General features: G+C 42.1%; 2 protein-coding genes across 4 annotated transcripts in view; one reads left to right on the top strand and one right to left on the bottom strand.

The window, feature by feature from the left end:
* Positions 1–10,975, top strand: part of coro2ba (coronin, actin binding protein, 2Ba) — an 87,117-nt gene extending 76,142 nt beyond the window's left edge. For 2 of the 3 annotated variants that reach the window (XM_055231601.1, XM_033991749.2), the window contains exons 10-12: positions 4,262–4,352; positions 4,449–4,591; positions 6,897–10,975. In XM_055231601.1, the coding sequence (XP_055087576.1) occupies positions 4,262–4,352; positions 4,449–4,591; positions 6,897–7,031 (369 nt within the window). In that variant the 3' untranslated portion in view covers positions 7,032–10,975. The remainder of the gene's footprint in view (positions 1–4,261; positions 4,353–4,448; positions 4,592–6,896) is intronic. The other variant, XM_055231602.1, reaches the window with a different exon arrangement.
* Positions 10,776–18,977, bottom strand: anp32a (acidic (leucine-rich) nuclear phosphoprotein 32 family, member A). Its single transcript, XM_033987148.2, has 7 exons — positions 18,717–18,977; positions 16,770–16,919; positions 16,453–16,575; positions 15,551–15,749; positions 14,651–14,766; positions 13,379–13,433; positions 10,776–12,898 (listed from the first exon to the last, which is right to left on the bottom strand). The coding sequence occupies exons 1-7, from the start codon at positions 18,768–18,770 to the stop codon at positions 12,834–12,836; spliced, it is 762 nt and encodes a 253-aa protein (XP_033843039.1). The 5' UTR covers positions 18,771–18,977; the 3' UTR covers positions 10,776–12,833.
* Between the last annotated feature and the right edge of the window lie 5,638 nt (positions 18,978–24,615).

The raw sequence follows: 24,615 nt of genomic DNA, 5'->3' as shown, positions 1-24,615 counted from the left end.
AGTCCAAGGCGATGTGGGACCAAGGGCGACGAGGAACTGGGAGAGGATGCAAGAGACCAGAAGGGGGTGAGTGGGAGGCCTTGGCCCGAGCACATACCTGGCAGGCGGCGACATAAGCCCGGGTGTCTGTGTCCATCGTGGGCCACCAGAAGCGTCTCCTGAGGAGGGAGAGAGAGCGACCGGCACCAGGATGGCAGGCGAAACGGGAGGCATGGACCCACTGGAGCACCTGAGACCGGACAGAATCGGGAACAAACAGTTTATCTGGAGGACCGTTACCTGGGTCGGGGTCGTTGGTCTGGGCCTCTCGGACGGTGTCCTCGATATCCCAATGGACCGCGGCCACCACACACGAGGAGGGGATAATTGTTTCTGCGGTGACCGGGCTATCCTCCAGGGCGAACTGGCGGGAGAGGGCATCCGGTTTGACGTTCCGAGATCCGGGGCGGTAGGTGAGGAGAAAGTTGAAGCGGCTGAAGAAGAGGGACCAACGAGCTTGACGGGGATTGAGGCGCCTGGCGGACTGGATGTACTCCAAGTTTTTATGGTCGGTCCAGACGATGAATGGTTGCTCCGCCCCTTCGAGCCAGTGGCGCCACTCCTCCAAGGCCAGCTTTACGGCAAGGAGCTCCCGATCCCCCACATCATAATTGACCTCGGCCGAGGACAATCGCCGGGAAAAGAAGGCGCAGGGACAGAGGCGGTTGTGGGGGTCGAACCTCTGCGAAAGCACGGCCCCCACTCCCGAGTCGGAGGCGTCGACCTCCACGATGAATTGCCGTGAAGGGTCGGGCTGGTGCAGGATGGGAGCGGAGGTAAATAGTCTCTTAAGCTTCTCGAAGGCTGTCTGCGCCTCAGGAGACCAGGCAAACGGCAAAGCAGGAGAGGTGAGTTTAGTTAAGGGCGAGATAACCCTACTAAAATCCCGGATAAAACGTCTATAAAAATTGGCAAAGCCGATAAATCTCTGGAGCTGTCTCCGGCTGGTAGGAACGGGCCACTCAGTGACAGCCTGGATCTTTTCAGGGTCAGCTCTTACTTGGCCCCGCCCCACAATGAAGCCCAAAAAGCTGACCTCCTCTGCGTGAAACTCGCATTTCTCAGCTTTCACGAACAGTTTATTCTCGAGGAGGCGCTGGAGAACCTGGCGAACGTGCTGATGATGCTCCTGGGGGGACCGCGAGAAAATCAAGATGTCATCCAAGTAAACAAAGACGAACCGGTTAAGGAAATCACGGAGCACATCGTTGATGAGGGCTTGGAATACGGCAGGGGCGTTGGTGAGACCGAAGGGCATAACCAAGTATTCGAAATGTCCCAGGGGTGTCTTGAAGGCCGTCTTCCATTCGTCTCCCTCCCTGATGCGCACCAGGTGGTACGCATTCCGCAAATCCAACTTTGAGAAGATGGTCGCACCGTGGAGGGGCGTAAATGCCGAGTCCAGTAAGGGAAGCGGGTATTTATTCTTTACGGTTATATTGTTCAGACCCCGGTAATCAATGCAAGGCCGCAGGGATTTGTCCTTCTTAGCCACAAAGAAGAACCCCGCTCCCACGGGTGAAGTGGACGGGCGGATGATTCCGGCAGCCAGGGACCCACGGATATAGTCCTCCATTGACTCGCGTTCAGGCTTAGACAGGTTATATAGCCTGCTAGATGGTAGTGGGGCACCCGGCAGGAGGTCAATGGCGCAGTCATATGGACGGTGGGGCGGTAAAGAGAGGGCCTTGCTCTTGCTAAAAACCTCCCCCAGGTCGTGATATTCAGCAGGCACCGAGGACAGATTGGGGGTGTCTGGGGACGGATCAGCGACAGGAACGGACCTCCCGGCCGGAGGGAGGGCGGACCGAAGGCACTTGGCGTGGCAATCGGGACTCCAGCCCGAAACTCCGCCCCTGGCCCAATCGAAAACAGGGTTGTGGGCGCGTAGCCAGGGGTAACCAAGGACCAGAGGAGAAGCGGAGGAGGACAGGACATGAAACTGACGGTTCTCTTGGTGGTTGCCGGACAGAATCACGGTGACAGGTTCTGTGATGTGAGTGATGTGCCCCAGAAAACGTCCATTGAGCCCCTGGGCATTTAAGGGGCGTTCGAGGGGCTCCAGGTAGACCCCGAGCTGCTCCGCGACTTGGGCATCAATAAAGTCCCTCTCAGCCCCGGAGTCGATAAGGGCGGAAACGCATAAGGTCTCTGTGCGAACGCACAGGGTGGCGCTGAGCCGCAGTCTATTAGAAGAGTCCAGGATGTGTTGCTCGCCCACCAGTACTCCCAGTGCTACTGGTGGGCCCCCCCTTTTGGCCGAACTGGGCAAGTGACCACATAATGTCCGCGCTCACCGCAGTAGAGGCAAGCCCCGGCCAGACGACGCCTCCGTTGACGCTCCTCGGCCGACACAAGGGTCCTGTCGAGTTGCATGGGCTCATCCGGCGGGGGCGGGGCAACGCGTGGCTCCGGCGGGACCGGTGACCGGCGTCTCTCTCGGCGACGAGCCCGTAGGCGGTTGTCTATACGGTGAGTGAGGGAGATGAGGGTCCGCAGGTCGGGGGGTTCGTCCCGGGAAACCAATTCATCTTTCAAAGTCTCGTTCAGGCCCCGCACAAACACAGCCCGCAGCGCGCTGTCCGTCCAGTCCAGCTCCGCCGCATGTGTCCAGAATTCAATGGAATAATCCGCTACCGTCCTGGAGCCCTGGCTGAGAGTCAATAACCGGGAGGCAGCATTGTCCTGGTAGTGCGGGTGGTCAAACACCAGCTTAAACGTGGACACAAATTCATTAAAATCCAGGCTATCCACAGACGTCTTCATTAGGCGCGCCTCTGCCCACTGGAGAGCTCTGCCCCGGAGTAATCCACATATATATCGGATCTTGGTGGCCCCCGAGCTGAAACGAGAAGGGCATTGCTGGAACATGAACTCGCACTGGAACAGGAATCCGCGACAGAGGTGAGGTTGTCCAGCATACGGCTCCGGATCCGTGCCTCTCGGCTCCGGGAGGCATGGTGGCGCTCCAGCTGCAGCAGGCGGGGTGACGAGGAGCGCGGCCACCTGGTGGTTAAGCTGTGCCACCTGCTGGGACAATGTCTGATTTAGCTCCAATAGAGTTCGAATGGATTGTTCGTGCTGACCCAGCACCGCCTCGGGGTGAGAGTGCGTGAGGCGGCGCATCTGGTCCGGATCTGAGCCTGCTTGGTCCATAGTGGCCAGACCGTTCTGTCGTAACGGTGCGGATAGGACCAAAGGATGCAGACCAGAGCAGTTTTAACAGTGTTTATTTACAGCGGTGAAAATGCAGTCTTTAAACAGGTCACAAGAGCAGGTACAGGAACCGGGGAGCGGGAGACGGGTCAGGCGGGTGCGGTGCAGGTAGAGGCGGGCAGGACAGGACCAGGACGGGGATAGAAGCAGGTGCGGTACCAGGGCAGGCGGATCAGACGAAGACCAGAGCGGGGAGCGGGTGACAAACCAGAGACCAGGACCGGACAGGAGACGAGACGAGCAGGAGACGAGACGAGCAGGAGACGAGACGAGCAGGAGACGAGACGAGCAGGAGACAAGACGAGCTGGAAGCGATACCGGGACTGGAACGTGGCGGCAGGAGCTGGGCGAGTAGAGGCAGGAATCTGGAGGGTGCATAAATCCAAATGAGCATTTGCCGGAAAGTACCATATAACAAAGCTTAGCAAGAAACATTCACGTTTTACACGCGGACGGTCTGGCACCGAGTGTAGACTGCCAAGCCTTCTTGTACTCAGCAGCAGGTGGTGGTGATTAGGCTGATGCACCCCAGGTGTGCACGGGAGGAGTCAGGCACTCCACCCAGCTCCAGACACACAGGTAGGGGAGGGGGAGAGAGCACGGGAGGACAGGGAAACTGACATCATGACAGTCTTGTTAAACATGCATGGTTCACTGGAGCTAGTTTCTTGAAACACCATTTGTGAACTGTCCTGATGAAACCACTCAAGGCTTGGACTCACTCCAGTAGTTTGAATAAATATAAACATTACCACACTGTGTGTGGTAGTGCTGCATTCAGTGGAGTAAGGGTAACAAATAGGGTCTTCATAGGCTTAGATATACATTTTATTGCCCTGATGAGGCAATAAAAGGAGTTGGAGTTGACAAAAAGATGGGACATCACTTTGACAAGCTGTATTTTGAAGAAAAATATTTTCTGTGTTTTAGAGATGACCTGTTTTGCTCTAACTCTCAAGAATCACTGAAATATTCAAAGCATTCCTGTGCCCCTACTTGTTTGCAGTCGGACACGTACCAGGAGGACATCTACCCCATGACCGCAGGCACAGAGCCTGCACTGTCTGCAGCAGAGTGGCTCAGTGGCATCAACAGAGGTGAGACCTGAGAATCAGTAAAGACAAACCTCATTAGTTCTAAAACATTAAAAACTATTTATTTTAAAATATTTTTCTCTTTTTTTTTTTATTCAGACCCGGTGCTGATGTCTCTGAAAGAGGGCTACAGCCGGCCGAACCAGCTGGTGTTCAAAGCCCCAGTGAAGAAGGAGAAGAGAGAGGTGGTGGTGAACGGCATCGATCTGCTGGAGAACGTGCCGCCCAGAACTGAGAACGAGGTTAGATGCAACACAACATGCATACTCCACGTGACATTAGCCTGTAGAATATGAGCATGAGTTTGGGACTGACTAAACTGTTTCCAGTTATGAGGTGTATGTATGTATATATATATATATATATATATATATATATATATATATATATATATATATATATATATATATATATATATATATATATATATATACTTATTATGTATAAATGTATGTAAGTATATTTTACTGATTACAATGACATACTGATTATAATTGTAATGTTGATTTACTCTTAATTACAAAAACATTGGACATGTTTTTGTGATAATTTGGTGTTTTGGTTCAAGATGATTATGCAATCAGAAAGCAGAATGAGTCTCACATGAGTGTCTCATTTGTGTTGCCAGTTTCCATGCTGAAATCCAGTTGGTTTAAACCTAAAAGGACTCTCCCTGATTGGAATCTTTACCACCTAAACCGCAGCACCTGCACCTGGATTTTTATTCTAATGAGAGCATAGGCTACTTGCATATTGCCTACTAGGACACCTCAAAAAACAGAAAAAGATGGGGGAAAAGTACTGACATTTTGCACTGGATTTGACCTTTTTGTAGACAACGTGTATTTCCTAAACTGTTTTATTTCTTGTTTTGCTTGTTGTAAAATGTCAGTATTTGAACATCACTGTGTGCATCTCCATCAGTCTCCCAGATTAAATATCGAAATAGTAAATGTTACAAATCATAATTCTTGATAAAGAAAGGTGTTTGTGAATTCAACTGTTTTATCAGTCAAACACAAAAGACGTTTTCTGTCTGGTTGAAAACAATAATAATCTGAATACATAAACATTCATAAGGATGTTGATAAAATAGGATAATTGTCATCACTATCCCTCATTGTTAAAATCACATTATTGTGCAGGCGCTATGCCACTCCCCCAACACCGAGACCACACTGCGGGATCTGCTCCTCTGTGGCTCTGGGTGTATTAAAAGAATATGCATCTGATAAGGATAAATCAATGTAACACTTCATTCCACAGTCTTAAGTATTAGACTATGGACTTGCTGATTGAAGTTCTGTCAGCACAATATAAATGTGTAAACTACAACCATCAATTCCACTGCTGTTCGTTAGACAAACTCATTCATTACAAATCAACATGGAAATAATATTGAATGAACAAGACTCAGACTCAGACTCTATTGTATCTGAACTAATGAGAAGTGTGTCTGTCTCTATAAAGTTGCTAAGTAAGACCTCTTAAAGGTGAATTATGCTACTTTTCTGATGGAAGTTCTGCTAAATGTTTGTTTCCATGGAGATGAAATTACCTTGTCTATTCACCCTATTTCAGAAGTTTCTGTGCACCCTGCCATCGTCATTCAGGTTGTATTATTTTGCACGGGGCTGCTGATCTTGACAGTAAATTCAATAAGGACTACAGAGGCACTTTAAAGTCTCCCACAGAATTGCTGCAGTGTTGACTTGTTGGTCACATTAACATTGAACATCTGGAACATGTCAACCTGCTTTAGATCAGATTTAGGGGCAAAACTTTACCCAAATTCTCATTCAATAAAATTAATGGAAGTGCCACTACAAAGAAAGTGCAGTTTAGTTGCATTTATGGCAAAAAAGGGTGGGTCGGATTAAGGTCAATAATGTTCCACAGTATAGCTATTTCTATTAAGACAAGCAGGTGAACGCCACCAAGCCAAGTTACTGGTCAGATCTGTGGAGAAGTGACCCAGCTCACAGTAAGAATGCATGTATTTATTGAGCTATAAAAACATCTGAAAGTGAATAATTATAAGATAGTTAAGTTTAATGCCATACTGTGAAGCATTAGGGGCAAAACAGTAAGATCTCCATGGAGTCAGGTGACAACCCCACCAGAAAATTCACATAGTGCACTTTTAAGGGCGCATACAATATTTTCTGATCTCTCTTATAACATTTTTTCCTCATCACAAACATGCCTGATGTTGTGTTTTGTTTCATTCACAGAAAACACTCTGTCTCACCTTGTGATGTCATGTCATCTCTATTGAACAAATGGAACACTACCACTACATGACATCACAAGGTGGAATAGAGGATTTTGAGCTTTGGAGACGTAGACAAAAAAATATGAAAGAGTTCCTCAAACATGTGTGAATGAAACAAAACACTAAACCTCCTTGCATGTTTTTGAGGAAGTAATGACATTCTAACATTGACATTTTTTACTTTAAATTTACTCTAGGGCCCTGCACTGGCTTGTTGGCAGAGTAACTTGATGTAGATTAGACCTGGTTGACCATGTCCTCCCTGTGTGCAGATGCTACGGATGTTCTTCAGGCAGCAGGAGGAGCTGAGGAGGCTGAAGGACGAGCTGGCCTCTAAAGACGTGAGAATACGACAGCTGGAGCTGGAGCTCAACAACCTGAAGAACGTCAGCCCCAACGGAGTCTGACCTTTGACCCCTAACCAACCTGAAGAACGTCTGACCTTTGACCCTTGTGACCCCTCTACAACTTGAAGATGCCAGATCGAAAGGTGTCTGTCATTTGACTCCTGTGACCCTTAAACAACTTGAAGAACATCTGACCTTTGACCCCTGTGACCCGTCTACAACCTGAAGAACGTCAGCCCCAATGTAGTCTGGCCTTTGACTCCCGTGACTCTTAAACAAGCTGAAGAACATCTGACCTTTCACACCTCCACAACCCAAAGAACATTAGCTCCAACGGAGTCTGACCTCTACAACCTGAAGAGTATCGTATGACCTTTGACCCCTCGACCACCCGTAGAACGTCTGACCTTTGCCCCTTGATTACCTGAAGAACATCAGACATTCAACTCCTTAACCACCTGAAGAACATCAGCCCCAATGGAGTTTAACCTCCCACAGTTCTGGGCCCACCCCTGCCTTTGGGACATGCCATTACCTGATTTCGACTTGTCTTCCTGATTTGAAGCCCGGTTTAGGCCAGTTGTCAATGAAGAAATAACACGTTTTACAGTTAAATACTTCACCAATATATTAAATTCCTAGTTCTTTGTAGGACAGTGTAAACTCCAGGCTGGAGAACTTCAGATCATACCATTAATCTAACTAAGTAATTGTGTTGAATTGATATAGTTCTTATTCATTCACTCCATACTCAGTGGTGGTCACTTACTGCTACGGCCACAGCTGCCCTGGGGTAGACTGACAGAAGGAAGGCTACCAGTACGCGCCATCGGTCCCTCTGTCGACTACTAATCATATTAAGCAAGATTGATCCTTTTTGTAAGATACTGATTTATTAAAAGTATTGCATTTAAACAGACGTACTTGTGACTAGTGAACATATTACATTATTTAAGACTAAAATCAGTTAAAAGACACATCACCAAAGAGTCCAAATCTGGTAATGACATCCCAGCCCCTCCCACGTGTAGTCTGTATAGAGTTTTTAAGTGACCCAGGACCAATGGCACGGATGGGTTCACATTATGTCATAAGCCCCTGTTTCTGCTGTATCCAACTGTATATGGAACTGGTAACCATTTGTACTTGTGACATCAGACTCGACTACTCCACACGTGCTCAGTACTGGCAACGACGACTTCTTAGTATTAATGCAATGTTAGCTTCTGTTTTTCTAATTTTCACTGTACATTTTGCCAGATATTGTAAAATGCCACTTTGCCTTTCCTGTTATTTATGTGGCAATACGAGGGCCATGGACTGTTCTGACATGTCCCAAACTCTGTCCTCCTCGCCGCCTTTTGGAAGCAAAATGGAGGAGAAAGACTGGCTCCTGTTCTTCCGCCCTAAGCCTTAGTCTCTGCTGCGGTATACTCAAAATGGCCGACATCAAACGCTTGCACCAAACACATTTATGGATTTAGCATCACCTTTCACTAGCTGCTAATATCCTTTGTTTTCAGGTCCTTTGCTGTCAGGGCCGTTTCTAGCTTTAAGCAGGCTGAGTACGCGCACGGGGGCCCATAAGCTACAAGGGGGCCTCAAGAAGAAGACGACTGTTAAAGCAGACCTATTATGCAAAATTGACTTTTTAAAGCTTTTACCCATATGTTATAGGCATTTCATTTTCTTATTCACAGTCTCAAAGTTGTTTTTATAGTGTTTCCTGCATGTTTGAGTAATCTTTTTCTCCTCTTTTCACGACGTCATTGCTCTAATCCACCACCGTCGGCACACTGCTATGTACTTACCTCAACCTTCAGTTTTATTTTTAGAATTGCTGATACGTGTAGGATTCGGCAGCGTCGTGTAGTCATTTTGGTGCAAATAAACAAAAAAAAAATCCACTACTTGCTAATATGATGTGCAGCTAGGCATAAGAGGCTCATTTGTTGTGATGGTGTTTATGGCAACGTTAACTCCGCTCCCATTGGGCACCGCAAAAATCAGCAGACACAAACACGATAGGTCTTCTTTAAACGGAATCTATGTTTTGTTATTATTATCAATTGCAGTTACAACATTTGATTTAATTTCATAAGCACTTTGTTAAATAATTTAGCATAATATAACAACTGGCCTTCAATTATAATTCTTAATTCATACAGCCTCATTACTTTACATCTTCGTTTTATTTTAGCTTCATTTTATCTGAATCTATATCTAGCTAGAGGCCCCCATACGGAGCATCTTGCACGTGGGCCCCCCTTAAAGCCACAAACGGCCCTGCGTTCTGATATTAAAATGGACTACGGTTATCTATGGATATTCTAAGTGTTGCTAGTTTTTACTGAGGGCTACTTTTGACGATACAGGAGGTGTAAAGTATTCGTTTCTATTTATTTTTCCATGTTTTTAGCCAATAACCTTGTATATTTGTTAATCCCAATGTTTTTGTATTAATTGTAAGTTGACTATTTTTGATGCTTTGGCTGAATGATGCTGAGAGAAAGTCATGTGTTGATATTTTGCTGTTAATTGTGCCGTTGTCCTTTTCTACTCTGATGTGTTGGGAAAAGTCGTGGAGAAAAGTGTGAGAAGAATGTGACAGTGAGAGCATGAAGTGATATTTTGGGACAGTTGTATGTGGAATAAATCTGAAGTCTTTATGAGCACAGCTGGTAAAGCACAAGTAACCTACCAAATTGACTGCAAAAAGTAATTTCTAGGTTGAAAAAAAGTTCAAATTAAACTTTTTTTTAAAATAGATTTGACTTGACAAGTTATCTACCAATGGAATAGTTTTTTTAACATCATTCAAGCAACAATATCATTCAACTTTCTTATTTTGATGGTTGTTTTTTTTTTTTTCTTAAGTGTAACGAAATGTATTTTGATGTGTGATTCAAGTCGTTTTAACTTGAAATATTTAGTTTACATTTTGCAGCTTACGTAATGTTGCACTATGAGCCTTTTCTGGCGAAGGACACATTTGGCTTCTCTTCTTAAAAGTAACATAAAGTAACTTAAACAATTCGAAGTAACAACTAATAAAAGCACAAATTGGTGAACATTTATGGATTTGTAATGTCATCGCAATCTAAAGTCCTGCACCCATTTTTTTCCATGTATTTGCGCAGTACAGATATATTGTAGAAGCAGCTCTTGAGGTCAAAATAAGTCTGCTGTGTACTTGTCCAATAATCAGTAAGTGCATGGTTAGCATACTAGCTGCTGTTAGCTTTACAGTGACAGCTAAACTCCACTCTGGTTTCTGAAAACAAATGCATAAGTTAAGTGAGGAGTAACTTCGGACCACTGCAAAACGTCTAAAATGAACTAGTTTTTTAAGACAGGAAAATTGCAGCAGTATTAATTGAATGTCTTAATGGTTACAAATTCCACATACAACTTTATTCCAAACTTAACACTCCCGGAATATCACTTTCCAGTTTGTAAACAGGGCTTGACACGAACATCTCCACTGTTAGATAAGTCAAGCCCTGCACACGGTGATGTGTTTTACAGTGTAGAGGCCGTAGGTTTTGGAGTGTATGAACAGATGTGTGTCATTTTGGACTGATCACATGTGATGATTGTAATGTTTGCACAAGTGTGTACAGAGACTTAAAAGCCATCGCAACTGAACGACTTTGAAATATTTGGAAACAATTAGTGCTGGAGATATGGACTTGCTTTGTTTTGTTTTGTATGCGTGCGCTTGGTTATTGCTCTCCATGTGCTTCCTGCTTCAGCTGCACTGTGTCCCCGAATGCCCCTGCGGTGTGCGGAAAGACTGCGGACTTCATATATAAAAGGGATTTATTGAAGTGAATGCGAGGGAAAAGAAACATCATTTGGACTAATGACAGTGGGTTGAACAGAGTGTAAAGTCACTGAGGTAGGCCAATCTGACCATTACATAGAAGAGTGAAAACATATTCCCAATAACTGACAATTTTTCCAGAGATTACACTTTGAAACAATAAATTTTTCAAATGCTGCCTTTGTAACCTCCTTTCCTATCTCCTCTACACTACCACAACTTCAAACAAACAATGTCACGGGTGTGTCGGGGAAAAACATGAGGAAAACAAGTACGAGAGTCTAACGCTGAGCATGTCGTCGTCATGGAAACATAATGCATACAAAGTTCTTCTCAAATTCCAGAAATGTCACACTGCGTATAGTAGATAAAGCAGCATACATATTTAACATCATATTACAATTCCAAGTTCGACCTCAGTTGTGGTGTTAAAATGTCTGCCGTCATCAAAGAGAATACAAAAAAATAGATTTGGTCATTATTTACAAGAACACGTAATTCCCGAACTATCAAAGCTGAGGGCGGAGAGGGGGAGGGGCTTCGATAAGGGCAGACATTCCTAAAAATACGCCCTGTGAGGGTAGAGTACAAGATTCACACCAGGACAGCAGAGCATGCACTGCAAAAACAAACGACTACGGCAGGTTAACATGACTGCAATCTCAAAACGGAAAAATTTGAGTAGTTCCAACTAGTTTAAATTGATAAAGTAAAACAAGTCAAGTATTCTAAGTTTAAATACTGAGCAGACAACGCAAGTAGCTCCTCTTTATGGCTGCTACTTGAAAAAAATGTAAGTATAAAATGCATTATTGTGGATCCAAACTGTTAATTTGGATCTAATTAAAAAGTAGATGAAAATAGACTCATGTATGTAAACCTCAATCTCCACAGATGATGATTATTCCTTTAAATAAGACAAATTATATTGAAACCAGTTTTGAATAGTGTCAAAATAAAGTAATAAATCAATTTTGGCTTTTTAAAACTACTCAAAACTAGAAAAAGTCATCTAAACCTGTGTAGATAGTGGTTTTTGCAGTGTTGGCATACTGGTGACACTACACACATAAGTTACATTAAAAAGAAACAATGCAAAAATAAGTTTAAGACGAGGAGAAGACAGCCGCACATGAAATCCAGTAGTTGACTTTGAAATGTAATAGACATGCACTCTTATATACTTTTTTTTTTGTCTTTACTTTTCCTTTTTGAAGGGAAGCCTTAAAATACAGAAGTCATCAGAAACTGCTCTTACACAACTGGTGAGAAAACAAACTAAAACTCTTAAAAAGGTTTTGCTAATATTTGATATTACAAAACTGGTGTCCACAAAGAGTTTAAAGGTGGACCGTAAAGACTGGGACACGGGAGAATCAAAGGTACAGGTCCACACTGCAAAAAATATATCTGCATCACTTAAAGTAACTTGTATTCAGAATTAAATCTTTTTGAGTGATTTTAACCAATTTAGATACATTTACTCATTTTTGTAGCAATGTTTTTGGGAATATTTCAGAAATGTATGCTACTCTATTCTTTACTCTTACAGTCAAAATCCAAAGGTTTATAATAGCCTACTTTAGGACTTAGTTTAGTTAACCTGATTTAAGTAATTTGTAACTGGTTTCGACATAATTAAATCTTGAAATAAGAAAAGATGTCTGCCAGTCTTCTCTTCTGGAATCTACCAGTCTATCTTATCTGCAATTTTACTGTCCCAATGGCAGAAAATGTATTTTGAAACAAAGAAGTTGCAGATACATAAAAAAAATTAAACTAGATCCAATAAGTAAACCAATCTAAACTAGTTAATACAACTCAAATCAAGAATTCTGAAGTGATTTGACCTCATGTAGATATCATATTTTTGCAGTGCAGGCGAGCCCTTCTAACCTGACTGGCCAAGAACATAAAAACCAACACTCGCCTACTGCAATATGAAAGGGGGATTACACCGGGGCTGCTGGGGCGTGACCGGGAGGTACAGTTCAAACAGAGCACAGCCAGAGCACAGCCAGAGTCCAGCCGCAGCTTCAGTCATCGTCATCATCCTCGCCTTCTTCGTCCAGGTCCCGTTTCCTCTTCTGCCCTCGCTCCTCTGCGCACACAAGCATTAGCCACATTTAAAAACCTTTACCAAGACATACTGTGCTTGTGTCTGCTATATAGTTCTAATCTCACATCTGTGGATCATTATGTTATACCTTCAGCATATTAAATCACAATATTCATTGAGAATGACTTAGGAAAACTCTGCTGACTTCCACGCTCCGACACCTTCAATGGACAGCTGCAGATTACACTAGTGAGTAGCAGATTTTTTTTGCATTTGTACCAAAAGGACTATGCAGCATTTCCAAATCCTACATGTATCACTGATTAATAAAATAAAATTGGAGAGGAGCAAAGAAAGTACAGAGTGGGCAGTGAAAATTGGAGTTGATTGGAGCAATGATGTCTTCAATACAGGAGAATAAAGATCACTCAAACATGCGTGAATCACTCTAAATACAACTTACAGATTAGATCTACTTTAATACAGTTTTAAAGCTAATATGACTTTAATAGATACACTTACCATCATCATCCTCGTCGTCAACTTCTCTGTCATTCAGGTCCTCCTCTTCTTCCTCCTGTAAAATCAGAATATAGTCCCTTTAGGAGGTGCTGGAAGTAAGTAGAATCGCAAGATGCATTGCAAGAAATACCAAATTTAACTGAAATTGTAAGTAAAATAATTTCCTCTCCAAACAACATAATATTCTGCTTAATTTAAAAAAATATAACTCAGTAGTTTAAACCTCTACACACATATTTAGAAAGGCATGGGATTATTGATGAGACCCTCCTCAGGGAGGGTGCCACTGTCTCCACCAGAGGGCGCAGGTAGTCTAAATAAAAATTTAAAAAGTAGAAGCCGGCATTAAGTTGCATAGACAGTTTAGGTTTGATGTGGCATGAGCATCACACTATAAATGTACACTGATCACTTTTTAAATAGGCAAACTACAAGAGAGGGGGAGAGAGGGGGAGAGAGGGGGAGAGAGCGGAAGAGAGTGCAGAGGTGCACATTCATCACTAAATGCCATCAAAGTAAAACCTATTCATTCATACTACCTCCATGTTTGTTATAATGTTCTGATTCTGTCCATAAAACTATATCTTTTCCTGATACAGAGGATACTAATGAAGCCATACTTAAAGGGCCATTATGCCAGGGGTATTATGTCATTTTCTGATCTATGTTATAATGTTGTTTCCTCATCAAAAACATACCTGGAGTCTGTTTAACATAGAAATCCTACATATTCAGGCTGAGTTCTTCTCTCAAATGGAAAACACTTTTCTGCCTTGTGATGTCATGTGGTAATACAGGAAGTGCTCCAACTCCATACACCTCACTAGAATCATTTGGAAGATTTCAGCTGTGGAATTGACAATCTGCACTGAATTTAAGGTAAAAGGAGCTGTTAACTTGAAAACTACATGACATCACAAGGTGGAACAAAGTATTTTGAGCATTGGAGATGTAGACAGACTAATAATAAAGTTTAACTCAAACACGTGTGAATGAAACAAAACACAACTCCAGGTATATTTTTGATGAGGGAACCACGTCATAACATGGCTTCAAGCCACAAGAGTCAGTTTTGTGTAACATAGGACCTGTATGTGGGAGAAGACTGTGGACAGGCAACCAGAGACATGTCAGATCTGCATTGAAACAGTATATTGATCAGCCTGTACTGATCCAGATCACTTCTGTGGATAAACTGATTGGGATTTTGTGAACATGAATACAGTGTGACCATATGTGTAATGTGCAGCTTTGTGTATAGATGGCCCTGACCTCTCCGCTGAGGTCGTCCTCCTCCTCTTCCTCGTTCTCCTCTTCATCCTCCTCTCCTTCCTCCTCCTCTTCATCTCCTGGAGCTGCATCTTCATCATACTCCTCCTCATCTACATCTGATGAAGACAGAAAGTGTGGTAATAAGTTAAGATGCTACAAACATTTGTTTAACATAGAATAGAATATGCATAGAATTTAGGGCAGAACATGGCTCTAATCAAATGCAATACATTTAGTTTGAATTGTTGCAAATAACAAATATAGTGAACAAAAATCCCATCTGTCTCAAACCTTATCATGTATAGAAAGCTGCTAACCCTGTAGTTTCAACCTCTATAAACATAATCCGAAGTACATGGTTATAATAGTTTAATAATTTGTTTTCTCTACTGCCAAACCAGTATGCCAACTCCCTGTGAACTGAATCTTGGTGATAATAATACATTTAATTATTAAAAATAATAATAATAATAAATAAATAAATAAATAAATAGCTCAATGTCAAGAGCACTCATTCACCAACTCAAAGGTTGGTGGTACAATTCATGCCTTGATCAAGACACAGTGTGCAGTAGTGTGCAGTAGTGTGCAGTAGTGTGCAGTAGTGTGCAGTAGTGTGCAGTAGTGTGCAGTAATGTGCAGTAGTGTGCAGTAGTGTGCAGTAATGTGCAGTAATGTGCAGTAATGTGCAGTAGTGTCTAAGTGAAAGGAGGTGGTCGGGGGAGCAGATTGGCAGCCTCGCTTCATTCGCCTAGGCAGCTGTGGCTACAATAGTAACTTAACACCTATGAGTGTGGAATGACTGAAATGTGCACAAAAATCATGTCAAGTGTCTTTGAGCGTGTGGAAAATCACTACATAAAACATTATTATTACAATGCATATTATGGAGTGCTTTACCATCTTCATCATCCTCGTCATCGTCCAGCCCCTCAGCATACACCTCTGCGTCTGAGTCGGGCGCTTCCTTGTCGTCCTTGTCGTAGCCGTCCAGATAAGTGAGCTGAGGCAGCAGCTTGAAGACGTTATCTTTGTACTCGTTCAGGTTTGTCACTTCACAGTTAAACAGATCGAGGCTTTTCAGGGTCTTCAGCTCTTTCTGTCAGAGGAAATAAGGACAAAGACACACCACATTCAATCAGGTGTTGTTGAAAGTCCTTTTGGTTTTGTTTTAGACTTGGTTTACTTTTGGTTAGTCCTACTTTAGTCCAAGTAAAGACGTGATTTGGACAACAGGTGATGCTTTAAACATTATTAATCAGAGGCAATTTATAATATTTCAATGTATAAACATATTTTAAAAAGGTACATTATGTAACTTTTCTGGTGGTTGGTCCAAGAAAGAAAGAAAGTGACAGGCCACATTATAACACCAAATTTATCTATCTTACATGTATTCAGTTACGGGTATCTTTACTGCAAAAAATAAAAATCTTGCAATACATTCATTTTTTTTCCCGTGAGTGTGGTCACCTCTTCACAGACCTGACTAGTAACTTGGCCTGTTGGTGTCAAATACTTCTTTTCATGGAGTTATTGAGTAAAATGCCACACAGTGAAACATTCCAGGCAAAGCAATAACATTTTTACAGACACAAACAGGCTGTGGACAATCACCAGAAAAGTTTCAAAGTGCAGAGTGATTTGCTTTAAGGAGGGCCTCTTGAGCTTCCCAAAAGAAAGGAGGAGGCTGACCTGCCAGACTACACTTACACTAATCAGTAAAGATAGGCCTTGTAGAATATACTTAGACATGTATGGTGCTTCTGGCCTTGGGCGTGGGGTGCAGGATTGAGGCTTACCAATGGCTCTATTGTGCTGAGGTCTTTAATCTTGTTGCCGCTGAGGTTGAGATGTGTGAGGTTGGGGCATTTCTCTGCCAGGACTTCCAACCCTCCTGAGATCCGGTTGTCACTGAGTTCAAGCTGGCAAAGAACCACAGTCAGTTATGTGCAAATTCAGATAAGATGAAACTTAGTAGACTGTAAACCAAAAACATGGTTTGCATACAAACCCCTTTAACGTTTAAATTTATCATAAAATAACTGTATCACAATGTAATATTTTTGTGATTAGCTTTAACCAATAAAAACTCTATTGGACAAGCATAAACACTCACCTTTTTGAGTTTATTTAACTTGGGCAAGTGGGCGACTGTTGTCAGACCGACATTGATTGTGCTTAGAAATTCCAACTCCTCAAATTCATCCGTCAGACCCTCGATCTTCCCTTCATTTGAACGACAGTTGTCTAGAACAAGTTCTTTGACCTGTGGATAAGAGAAATAATACAATGACATTTTGGATGTCTATGTAATATATGTGTTAAGGCTAAATAATGTGCATAATCATATCAGGGGTAAGAATGGCTCAGCAGTCAGAGTGCTTAAATGTGTACTGTTGTTGTGTCCTTGGGCAAGACATTTCACAAACCTTGCTTCCAGAGTTGAAGTGTATGAATGACAGTGTTTGAGAGAAAATGTGGGACAATAAATGTAATGGCTCAAACCGGTGTTTATACAGCATGTATGTCAGTATGTTCATTAGCATGCACTGTCCCCCACAGATAAATACATAATAGTGGTTAAAATAACCCCCAGTAGCCTATATTAGCTGTTTAAGCTTTATATAAACTAGATAATATGCCTCATATGCACAGATTTTTGTAGTAGGGCATTTTTAATCTGGCGGATGACTTTTTCTTCTCTGCACCATAACAAACGTTTGGTTCAGTGGCCACGAGCTCGTTTCAGCCAATCAGCAGCTCGGAACGGAACTGTAAGAAATATAGGCCTAATATTCCGAAGACGACATACAATGCAGCGCTTAGAGTAGAGCTAGGTTTAAGAGTTTACGCCGTATCATTTGGGTATATTTAAGACAATATGTTATTATCCAGAGCCTTGTTTGCGTGTCCATGGCTCACACACGGCTTTGAGACGGAGTGTGGATGGCTGCGAAGAGCGCAGATGCACATTAGTGAAAACAAGTGCGAGCCAAACAGAGCTACGAGTCGTGCACAGGGTCATTTGGAGTAGGAGGGGCGGTAAAGCCGATTAGATAGCTGCCAGGCAAACCTTTCATTGTTGCTCGCGCTAAACAGTTGACGAATGGATTGATGGCGTGTATAGACATCTATTTATAAAAGGTATGAAGGATCCTTCGTCATTTGTGTCGAAGAAACGCGGGTTTCGATGTATTTCGAACAGCCTTTGTTTCTCAGTAAAATGGCGGCTTGTCCTAGTTATGGAAAACTAGAACAACAACACGGCGAGAATTTGTTTTCGCTTTGGATGGCGCTCACAGGCCACAGACGACGAGAACCTCGACGGAACAGCCGAGTTTTCTCAAATAGTATCAATTGCGCGGTCGAATACGGTCACATATGGCTCCCAGGTCCGAGCTCAGCCTTGTGGCGTGTTAGCGGTGCTTTCTCTGGGCCTCTGCGGGCACAGCATGCACGGACTCCGGCTCTAGGCTCCCTGCACTGCCCGCTGCCCCCCGCGTCTAGGGCTTGTGTTACATAAACGAGCCCCCCGCGCACACAGCGGCTGTACACGGCTCTAATGGGAGTTTTTACTACAGTAATGCTCGTCTTTGCTCTTTATGCGCCGACGATAATTTCATGACTTTGAGAGTCCGCATCCTTCGGGCGCCAAGTGCACAGCTCAGACTGACTCGGGTACTCTCGGACCAAAGCATACGTGTAAACACCGAACTGTGCGAAATAGGCTTTCTGTGGTTAAAGTGCAGTGATGTGTGCACGGCCGTGGACGTACAGCTCCGTGTGTGTGTGTGCCGTGTTTATACCGCTGGCATAAACGCGGTGCTGCATTCTCAAAGTGCACATAAAAGACGCGGGGTTCGGGTCGCTCTAAAGTTCAGCTCTCCCACCTGTACTACCTGTACATCGAGCTAAACACGCTACAACATTAGCAACAACCCGAGCCCACGTCTTCATCATCTTCAACTTGGAAGAAACTTTGTATCTCCACGCCAAGGCATCACACGAAAGGATCTCCATTAGCGGAGTAACGGTAACAGAAGCAGCCGAGCGGCCAACTTACGTCTGACGGAGTGCGGTTCCGCAACTCGAGGTGAATTCTTTTCTTCATATCCATCCTGGATCTCCGTGCCCTGGTATGATACTCACTTTTAATAATTACTGCAAAAGCAACTAGCAGCTCCAGATCAGACTGCTGTTGTTCATTCAAACTTGATCCGCTCGGTGGGCGGGACTACGTCTCGGGATTGTCGTCACCGCCAACCAATGAAGGAGTGCGCCTAAAGAGATAACGGATTTACACACACACAGGCCAATGGAGCCCCATTATACAACTGGGTGGGGTTTTCATGTTGAAGTTTGGTTGCTGTTGCCTCAAGTTTACATGAATAATGTGATACTTAAATATTAAAACTAAATTAGTGTTGGAAACATATTGCCGCCACAAAGCACAACTGTTTACATAAGAGCACTTGGTGTTATGTAAAACCTCCAGCCTCATGTATACACACTTTACACCACAGGATAAATGATTTCTTAACTAAATGTTTTTGAAAAATTGTACATGTTAATCTGTTATTGTTCTTGTCTTTTGCATAAATAAAACTGATTGGAACTAAATCTGTGATCTCTTTACAGTTCATCAATAGACTCAGAACCATTACTGTTTGTTTGTTTTTTAATTCCTCATTTAACCTGGGTTAATATTACTTCCTATCACACAAGACCCCATATATTATGTTCTGTTCGATAAGTCTGTCTAAATGCATTAGGCCTATCAGTGTAAGTCCACAAATAACCAGCAGACTGCCCCCAAATGAGCGGCTGCAGTGGTCAAGTGCAGTCAGCCCCACGGGTCTCAGGAGGTAAATCCTCTTGAGTGGGTTCTTAGCGGGAGGGAGGTCTCGCGCTGTCGTCCTCTTTCCACAATTTGTCCACCAGAGGGAGCCACAATCTCAGGAGCATGACCGGGGCCCTTCGTCTCTGTCCTGTACTGGAGAGGTGAGTTATGGACTTGAAGTAACTTGAAAACCATGACTTATGAGAATAGTCCACTGGTCTTGGTGTAATAAACTATTGCCTAAGGCAGAAACAAGTTAAGCAATTAATAACTACTTTAATAAAGTAATTATCTGGACTCTACACAGATTCCAAAACCTGCATGTTCTGGGAAAATGTATTTTCAATATAAATCTTGCTTTGCCTGTCTTAAAACAAGGAATATGGGAGAAGTCAGGTAAATTGAGGAATTAGGTGAAATGAGCCACATAAGGTTTGAGTCCTCCATCTCTTTAAATATTCCCAGTGTGTGCAAAGTGTATCTGTGTGTTGTGTAATTTGTATTTAACAAAAAAACAACAAAAACATTTAAGTGGTGTGGGTGGAGCCAAGCATCAGATTCGCCCGCAGAGCAGAATAGTGACAATGCACTGGCAGGAATATTGAACTTGAAAACTATAAGCTTCATAACTAAATATAAAATAAATTTACAGCTACATGAATGATATGCAGTGCATGTTGTGACAGCAAGAACCCCTACATGTAATGTAGTCTCTTTACCTAACCTATAGTGTTTAAAAATGAACAATGTGATGGTGGCTCAGTTTACCTTAGTCTTTGGGTGAATTGAACCGTGCCATATGTATACAGGGTAGCCCAAAAGTATGTATGTATAAATCATTCAATGCCAAACATTGCCTAAAATTGTCCCAGGTAATTTACCAGAAAGTGGACCAATTTACCTGACTTCACCTTATGTTATTTGTAAATATACCCAGCAGAGACCGATGTCTATATATGAGCCTAACCATCTGTCTAAATACATACAGAATATATGCATACAGCTGTATTTGAGCATTTCAGTCCAAAGAGGGTACTGCACAAATGTGACTACACTCTTAAATGTGACTACACTCTTAAACAGTCTGCAAACAGTTTTTTTTATTTTTTATTCATTCTCAGCCTTTTACATGTTCTCTGTCACAGTCTAAACAGGTAATCGATTAATCAGAAATAATGTTAATTATCCCTCAGCACATGTATCCTGTTTGTTAGCTGCAGCTCTTGTCCATTAGTAGAACTATTAAATGGTTGTTAAAAAACATGGTTATCCTGCACAGAGCTGTGTATTGGACCTTGTCTCTGGGTGAGCTGAGTGAAAACCATGAAGATGTAACACTGGACTTCCAGCACTGACTGGTTGCGTGCTTCACATGAGCTGAACTCTCTGATTAGAGGTGGCTGTTATCCAGTTTACCAAACAGATAATGAGGTTTAACAGATTAACAGCAGCATTACCACCAGGGGGCGCAATTCCATAATGATCTGCATGGCTGCACAACAGGCGGGGGAACTAGAGGAGTCAAAAGTATCGAAAATCGGATACTAATCTGATAGGTTCACAACCTATATTACAGTTCAAAAGAGAAGAGAAGACAAGAGAGATTATTTTGTCTCAATATTGAGGAGAAAGAGCGGAGAGGCAAAAAACCCCAGTTACAAATCACCACCCTCTCTGGGGGCCCAGACCGTCTTTCACCTCTTTTATTAAAGTTAGGGAACCCTAGTTACATACACATACTCTGAAAGGGGGGGGGGGTAAAAAACATATGACGAAATTCACAGAGAAATATATTCAGTTTTTGCATTTCCAGAAGGTCACTCTTTCCACAAAACATCCTCCCATGATGTTTCTGTTTTAGGTTTCACAGTGACCTTCTTCCCGTGGGATCCTGCACTCTCAAAAGACATTTTCTGCAAGACTCAAGAACAAACATTAGTGCAGATTACATAGTTTACATAGTTGAATATAATGACTAAATAAAGAGTGAACATTACATTACAGTACCTTTAAAATGAACAGTGAGATAACATAATATAACTTGAATATATATTTTGAATCCATCATAATTGATACTAAAACGAGTATTGAAACTAGATACTTATTTGAGCAGGTATCGATACTAAAAAAGTCACATTTACAGAACAGAAATGAGCCTCTCCTGAATAACTGTCGAATGATCTTGAGCTGTATCAGAACAAGTATAAGACACACAGACTAGTAAAAACCCACGGACCACTACCTGGACGACTGAGGGATTACACAGATATAAGGCCACATGGTGATATAAAAGAAAGTGCTACGATATACCATATAATATATTCACAAAGCACACATGTAAACTAAGCCATGCACAAAGGTAGAAGTAATGAGAGAGGCATGCTATGTATTATTCCAAATGCACCAAATATTCTATGATCAAAATCTGAATAGACCAATGTTAATTCTTTGTTTTTTATGTCTAGTTTATGCAGTACATAGGTTTTGAGTATTAAAGGGCCTATATTACTCATGTTTTTTGATCTGTTATGTTGTATCCTCATCTGGAACACACCTGAAGTTGTGTTTTGTTTCACACCTGTTTAGCATATTTAGACCGAGTTCTTCCCTCAAACAGAAAACACTCAGTTCCACCTTGTGATGGAATGTGGTAATACAGGTTCTCCACTGTGTTTTTAAACTCCTTACATCTTCACTAGAATCATTTGGGTAGTTTCAGCTTTGGGTAGTTTCAGTTTATTGAACAAAAGGTAAAGCAGCTGTTAAATTCAAAACTCCTTCATGACATCACAAGGTGGATCAGAGCATTTTGAGCTTCGGAGACATAGACAGGCTAATAATAAATGATTACTCAAACATGTGTGAATGAAACAAAACACCACTCCAAGTATGTTTTTGATGAGGTAACAGCATTATAACATGGATTAAAGCTCACAAGAATTCATTTCACATAGTAAAGTGTCTTTAAATTTGGAAGTTTGAAGGGTTGCTCGGGGATAATCATCTAAGTGGTAACTAATGACCACAATACCTTTCATTTTATTTAAAACCTGCTACTGAAACTTTATAAACCGCCAAATTATCAAAGCATTTCGCCAAATGTTGCATTTTAAATGTGTTTTTTGAACTGAACAGCCACTGGTCAGCATCCCTGCTGCCTTTGGACTGTTAATGTTTGAATTAAAAAAAAAAATGTGTATGGCAAAAAAAATGCTGAAAAATTTACTTCGAGAACCAGAGCAGGTGGTCACAATTGAGTTACTTAAACTAACTTAACTTAAAAACTACTACTTAATGAGTAGCACTTTTGAGTTTTGAAAATATAGACACCCTAATAATAAAGGATTACTCAAACATGAATGACACAAAACACAACTCCAGATATGTTTTTGAAGAGGTAACAGCATTATAACATGGATCACATGACTCAGTTTTGCACATAGGACCTTTCATCGGTACACGAATCAATCTAAATACAGGTATATATAGTTTATGTCCTTTTTGCTGGAGATGTTTAGCTGTACTTCTACCACAAGAGGGAGACATTTGATCAACTTTGAAGACTGTAACCCCCATGTCAATTATGGTGAAGATTAAATAACTATTTCTTAAGACCATATCTACTCTAGAGGAATGCAAACAGAATATACATTAAATTAAGACCATAAACTGTTTTGTTTTGTTTTGTTTGTAGGTTGTCTGATGATTAGGATGAAGATAATTTCCCAGTCTCTTAAACCTTACAGTAAAGCACACTTTTTATTGGTTTCAGCTTCTGTTATTGCTGACATTTTGAGGACTTTTCACCTCTCGATAGATTAAAGTGCCCATATTACACTTATTTTCTGAACTATGCTATAATGTTTCCTCATCAGAGACTTGGAGTTTTGTTTCGTTTAACACACAAATCCTGCATATTTAGGCTGAGTTCTTTTCTCAAACAGAAAACATGTGGTAATACAGGAATCCACTGTGTTTTCAAACATTTCATCCCTGGAATTTCCAATCTACTAAACAAAAGGTTAACTTGAAAACTACCACTTCATGACATCACAAGGTGGAACAGAGCATTTTGAGCTTTGGAGATGTAGACAAATTAATAATAAAGTGTTACTCAAACATGTGTGAATGAAACAAAACACAACTCCAGATATGTTTTTGAGCAGGTAACATTCTAACAAGAGTCAATTTTCCGCAATATAGGACCTTTAAAGCACGCAATAAATGTTTCACCGGCTTCAGCTTCCTCTTATAGGCGCCATTTTGAGGACCTTTCATCATTCCAAAGCTGCATAGCTGAGGGCAACAGTTCTACATTTTTATCACTCCAAACATAGAACAGCCAGGCAGCACAGTTGAACGTAATTAGCCAATGAGTGATCAACTTAATCAGATAAATGAGCCAATGCATCAACGTTAAACATCTCAAGTGACTATTGACTCTAGCAATAATAACATGGCAATAAATATCAATTAGCTGCCAGGGCTACATGAGGAAAACTGGTTAGCTGCTGCTATCGCCATAGCAACATGGGAATAAGCATCTGTGATAGAGATGTCCTCACGAAGGGCCGAACGATTTTGGACAAGCATTGATTAGATTTGCAATTCCTCATTTAATAATAGGATTCTGTTCAAAGTTCAGAAGAATTTACGAAAAACTGAAATCTGGACTGACCAGATCTAAAGTACAGGTTAGCGTTTTTTACATTTTTATTTTATATATTCAGTATTTTATCAGGTTAAGTCAGTTGAGAACACTGGCACATCAATCAGTCTGAATGTGAAACAGTGAATCAGAACATGAGGCAGTGAAACTTTTGCAGATTAACGATATAAAAAGTGTTAAAAGCATGTGCACTGATCCTGTAAAATTGAGTTTAAAGTGTGCTCTAGGTGGTTCCAGTCACTTGCTGCAGAGAGCTGAAATGAGGAGCGGCTAAAAGCTGTGCAGGGTTTAGGAACAACCGGGTTAAAGTAGCTGTTCGAGTGTGCGGCTGGAGCTGTGGATGTTTAGTAGTGAGCTGAGTGAGGACGGGGTTTTACCAGTGAAAGACTTGTAAATGAAAAATAACCAGTGTGTTTTGTGTGTGGATGTGGAGAGACAGGTACTCAACAGGTA

Source organism: Periophthalmus magnuspinnatus, chromosome 3 (assembly GCF_009829125.3).
Source record: "Periophthalmus magnuspinnatus isolate fPerMag1 chromosome 3, fPerMag1.2.pri, whole genome shotgun sequence".
NCBI lineage: Eukaryota > Metazoa > Chordata > Actinopteri > Gobiiformes > Gobiidae > Periophthalmus > Periophthalmus magnuspinnatus.
The sequence above is the reverse complement of the archived record's forward strand: the minus strand, read 5'-3'. Positions and strand labels throughout refer to the sequence as shown.

Coding starts and splice junctions, on each gene's coding strand:
- anp32a (XM_033987148.2), bottom strand. CDS start 18,770: ATGGATATGAAGAAAAGAATTCACCTCGAGTTGCGGAACCGCACTCCG. Junction 16,920..18,716: donor GGAACCGCACTCCGTCAGAC/GTAAGTTGGCCG, acceptor TCTTATCCACAG/GTCAAAGAACTTGTTCTAGA. Junction 16,576..16,769: donor AGTTAAATAAACTCAAAAAG/GTGAGTGTTTAT, acceptor GTTCTTTGCCAG/CTTGAACTCAGTGACAACCG.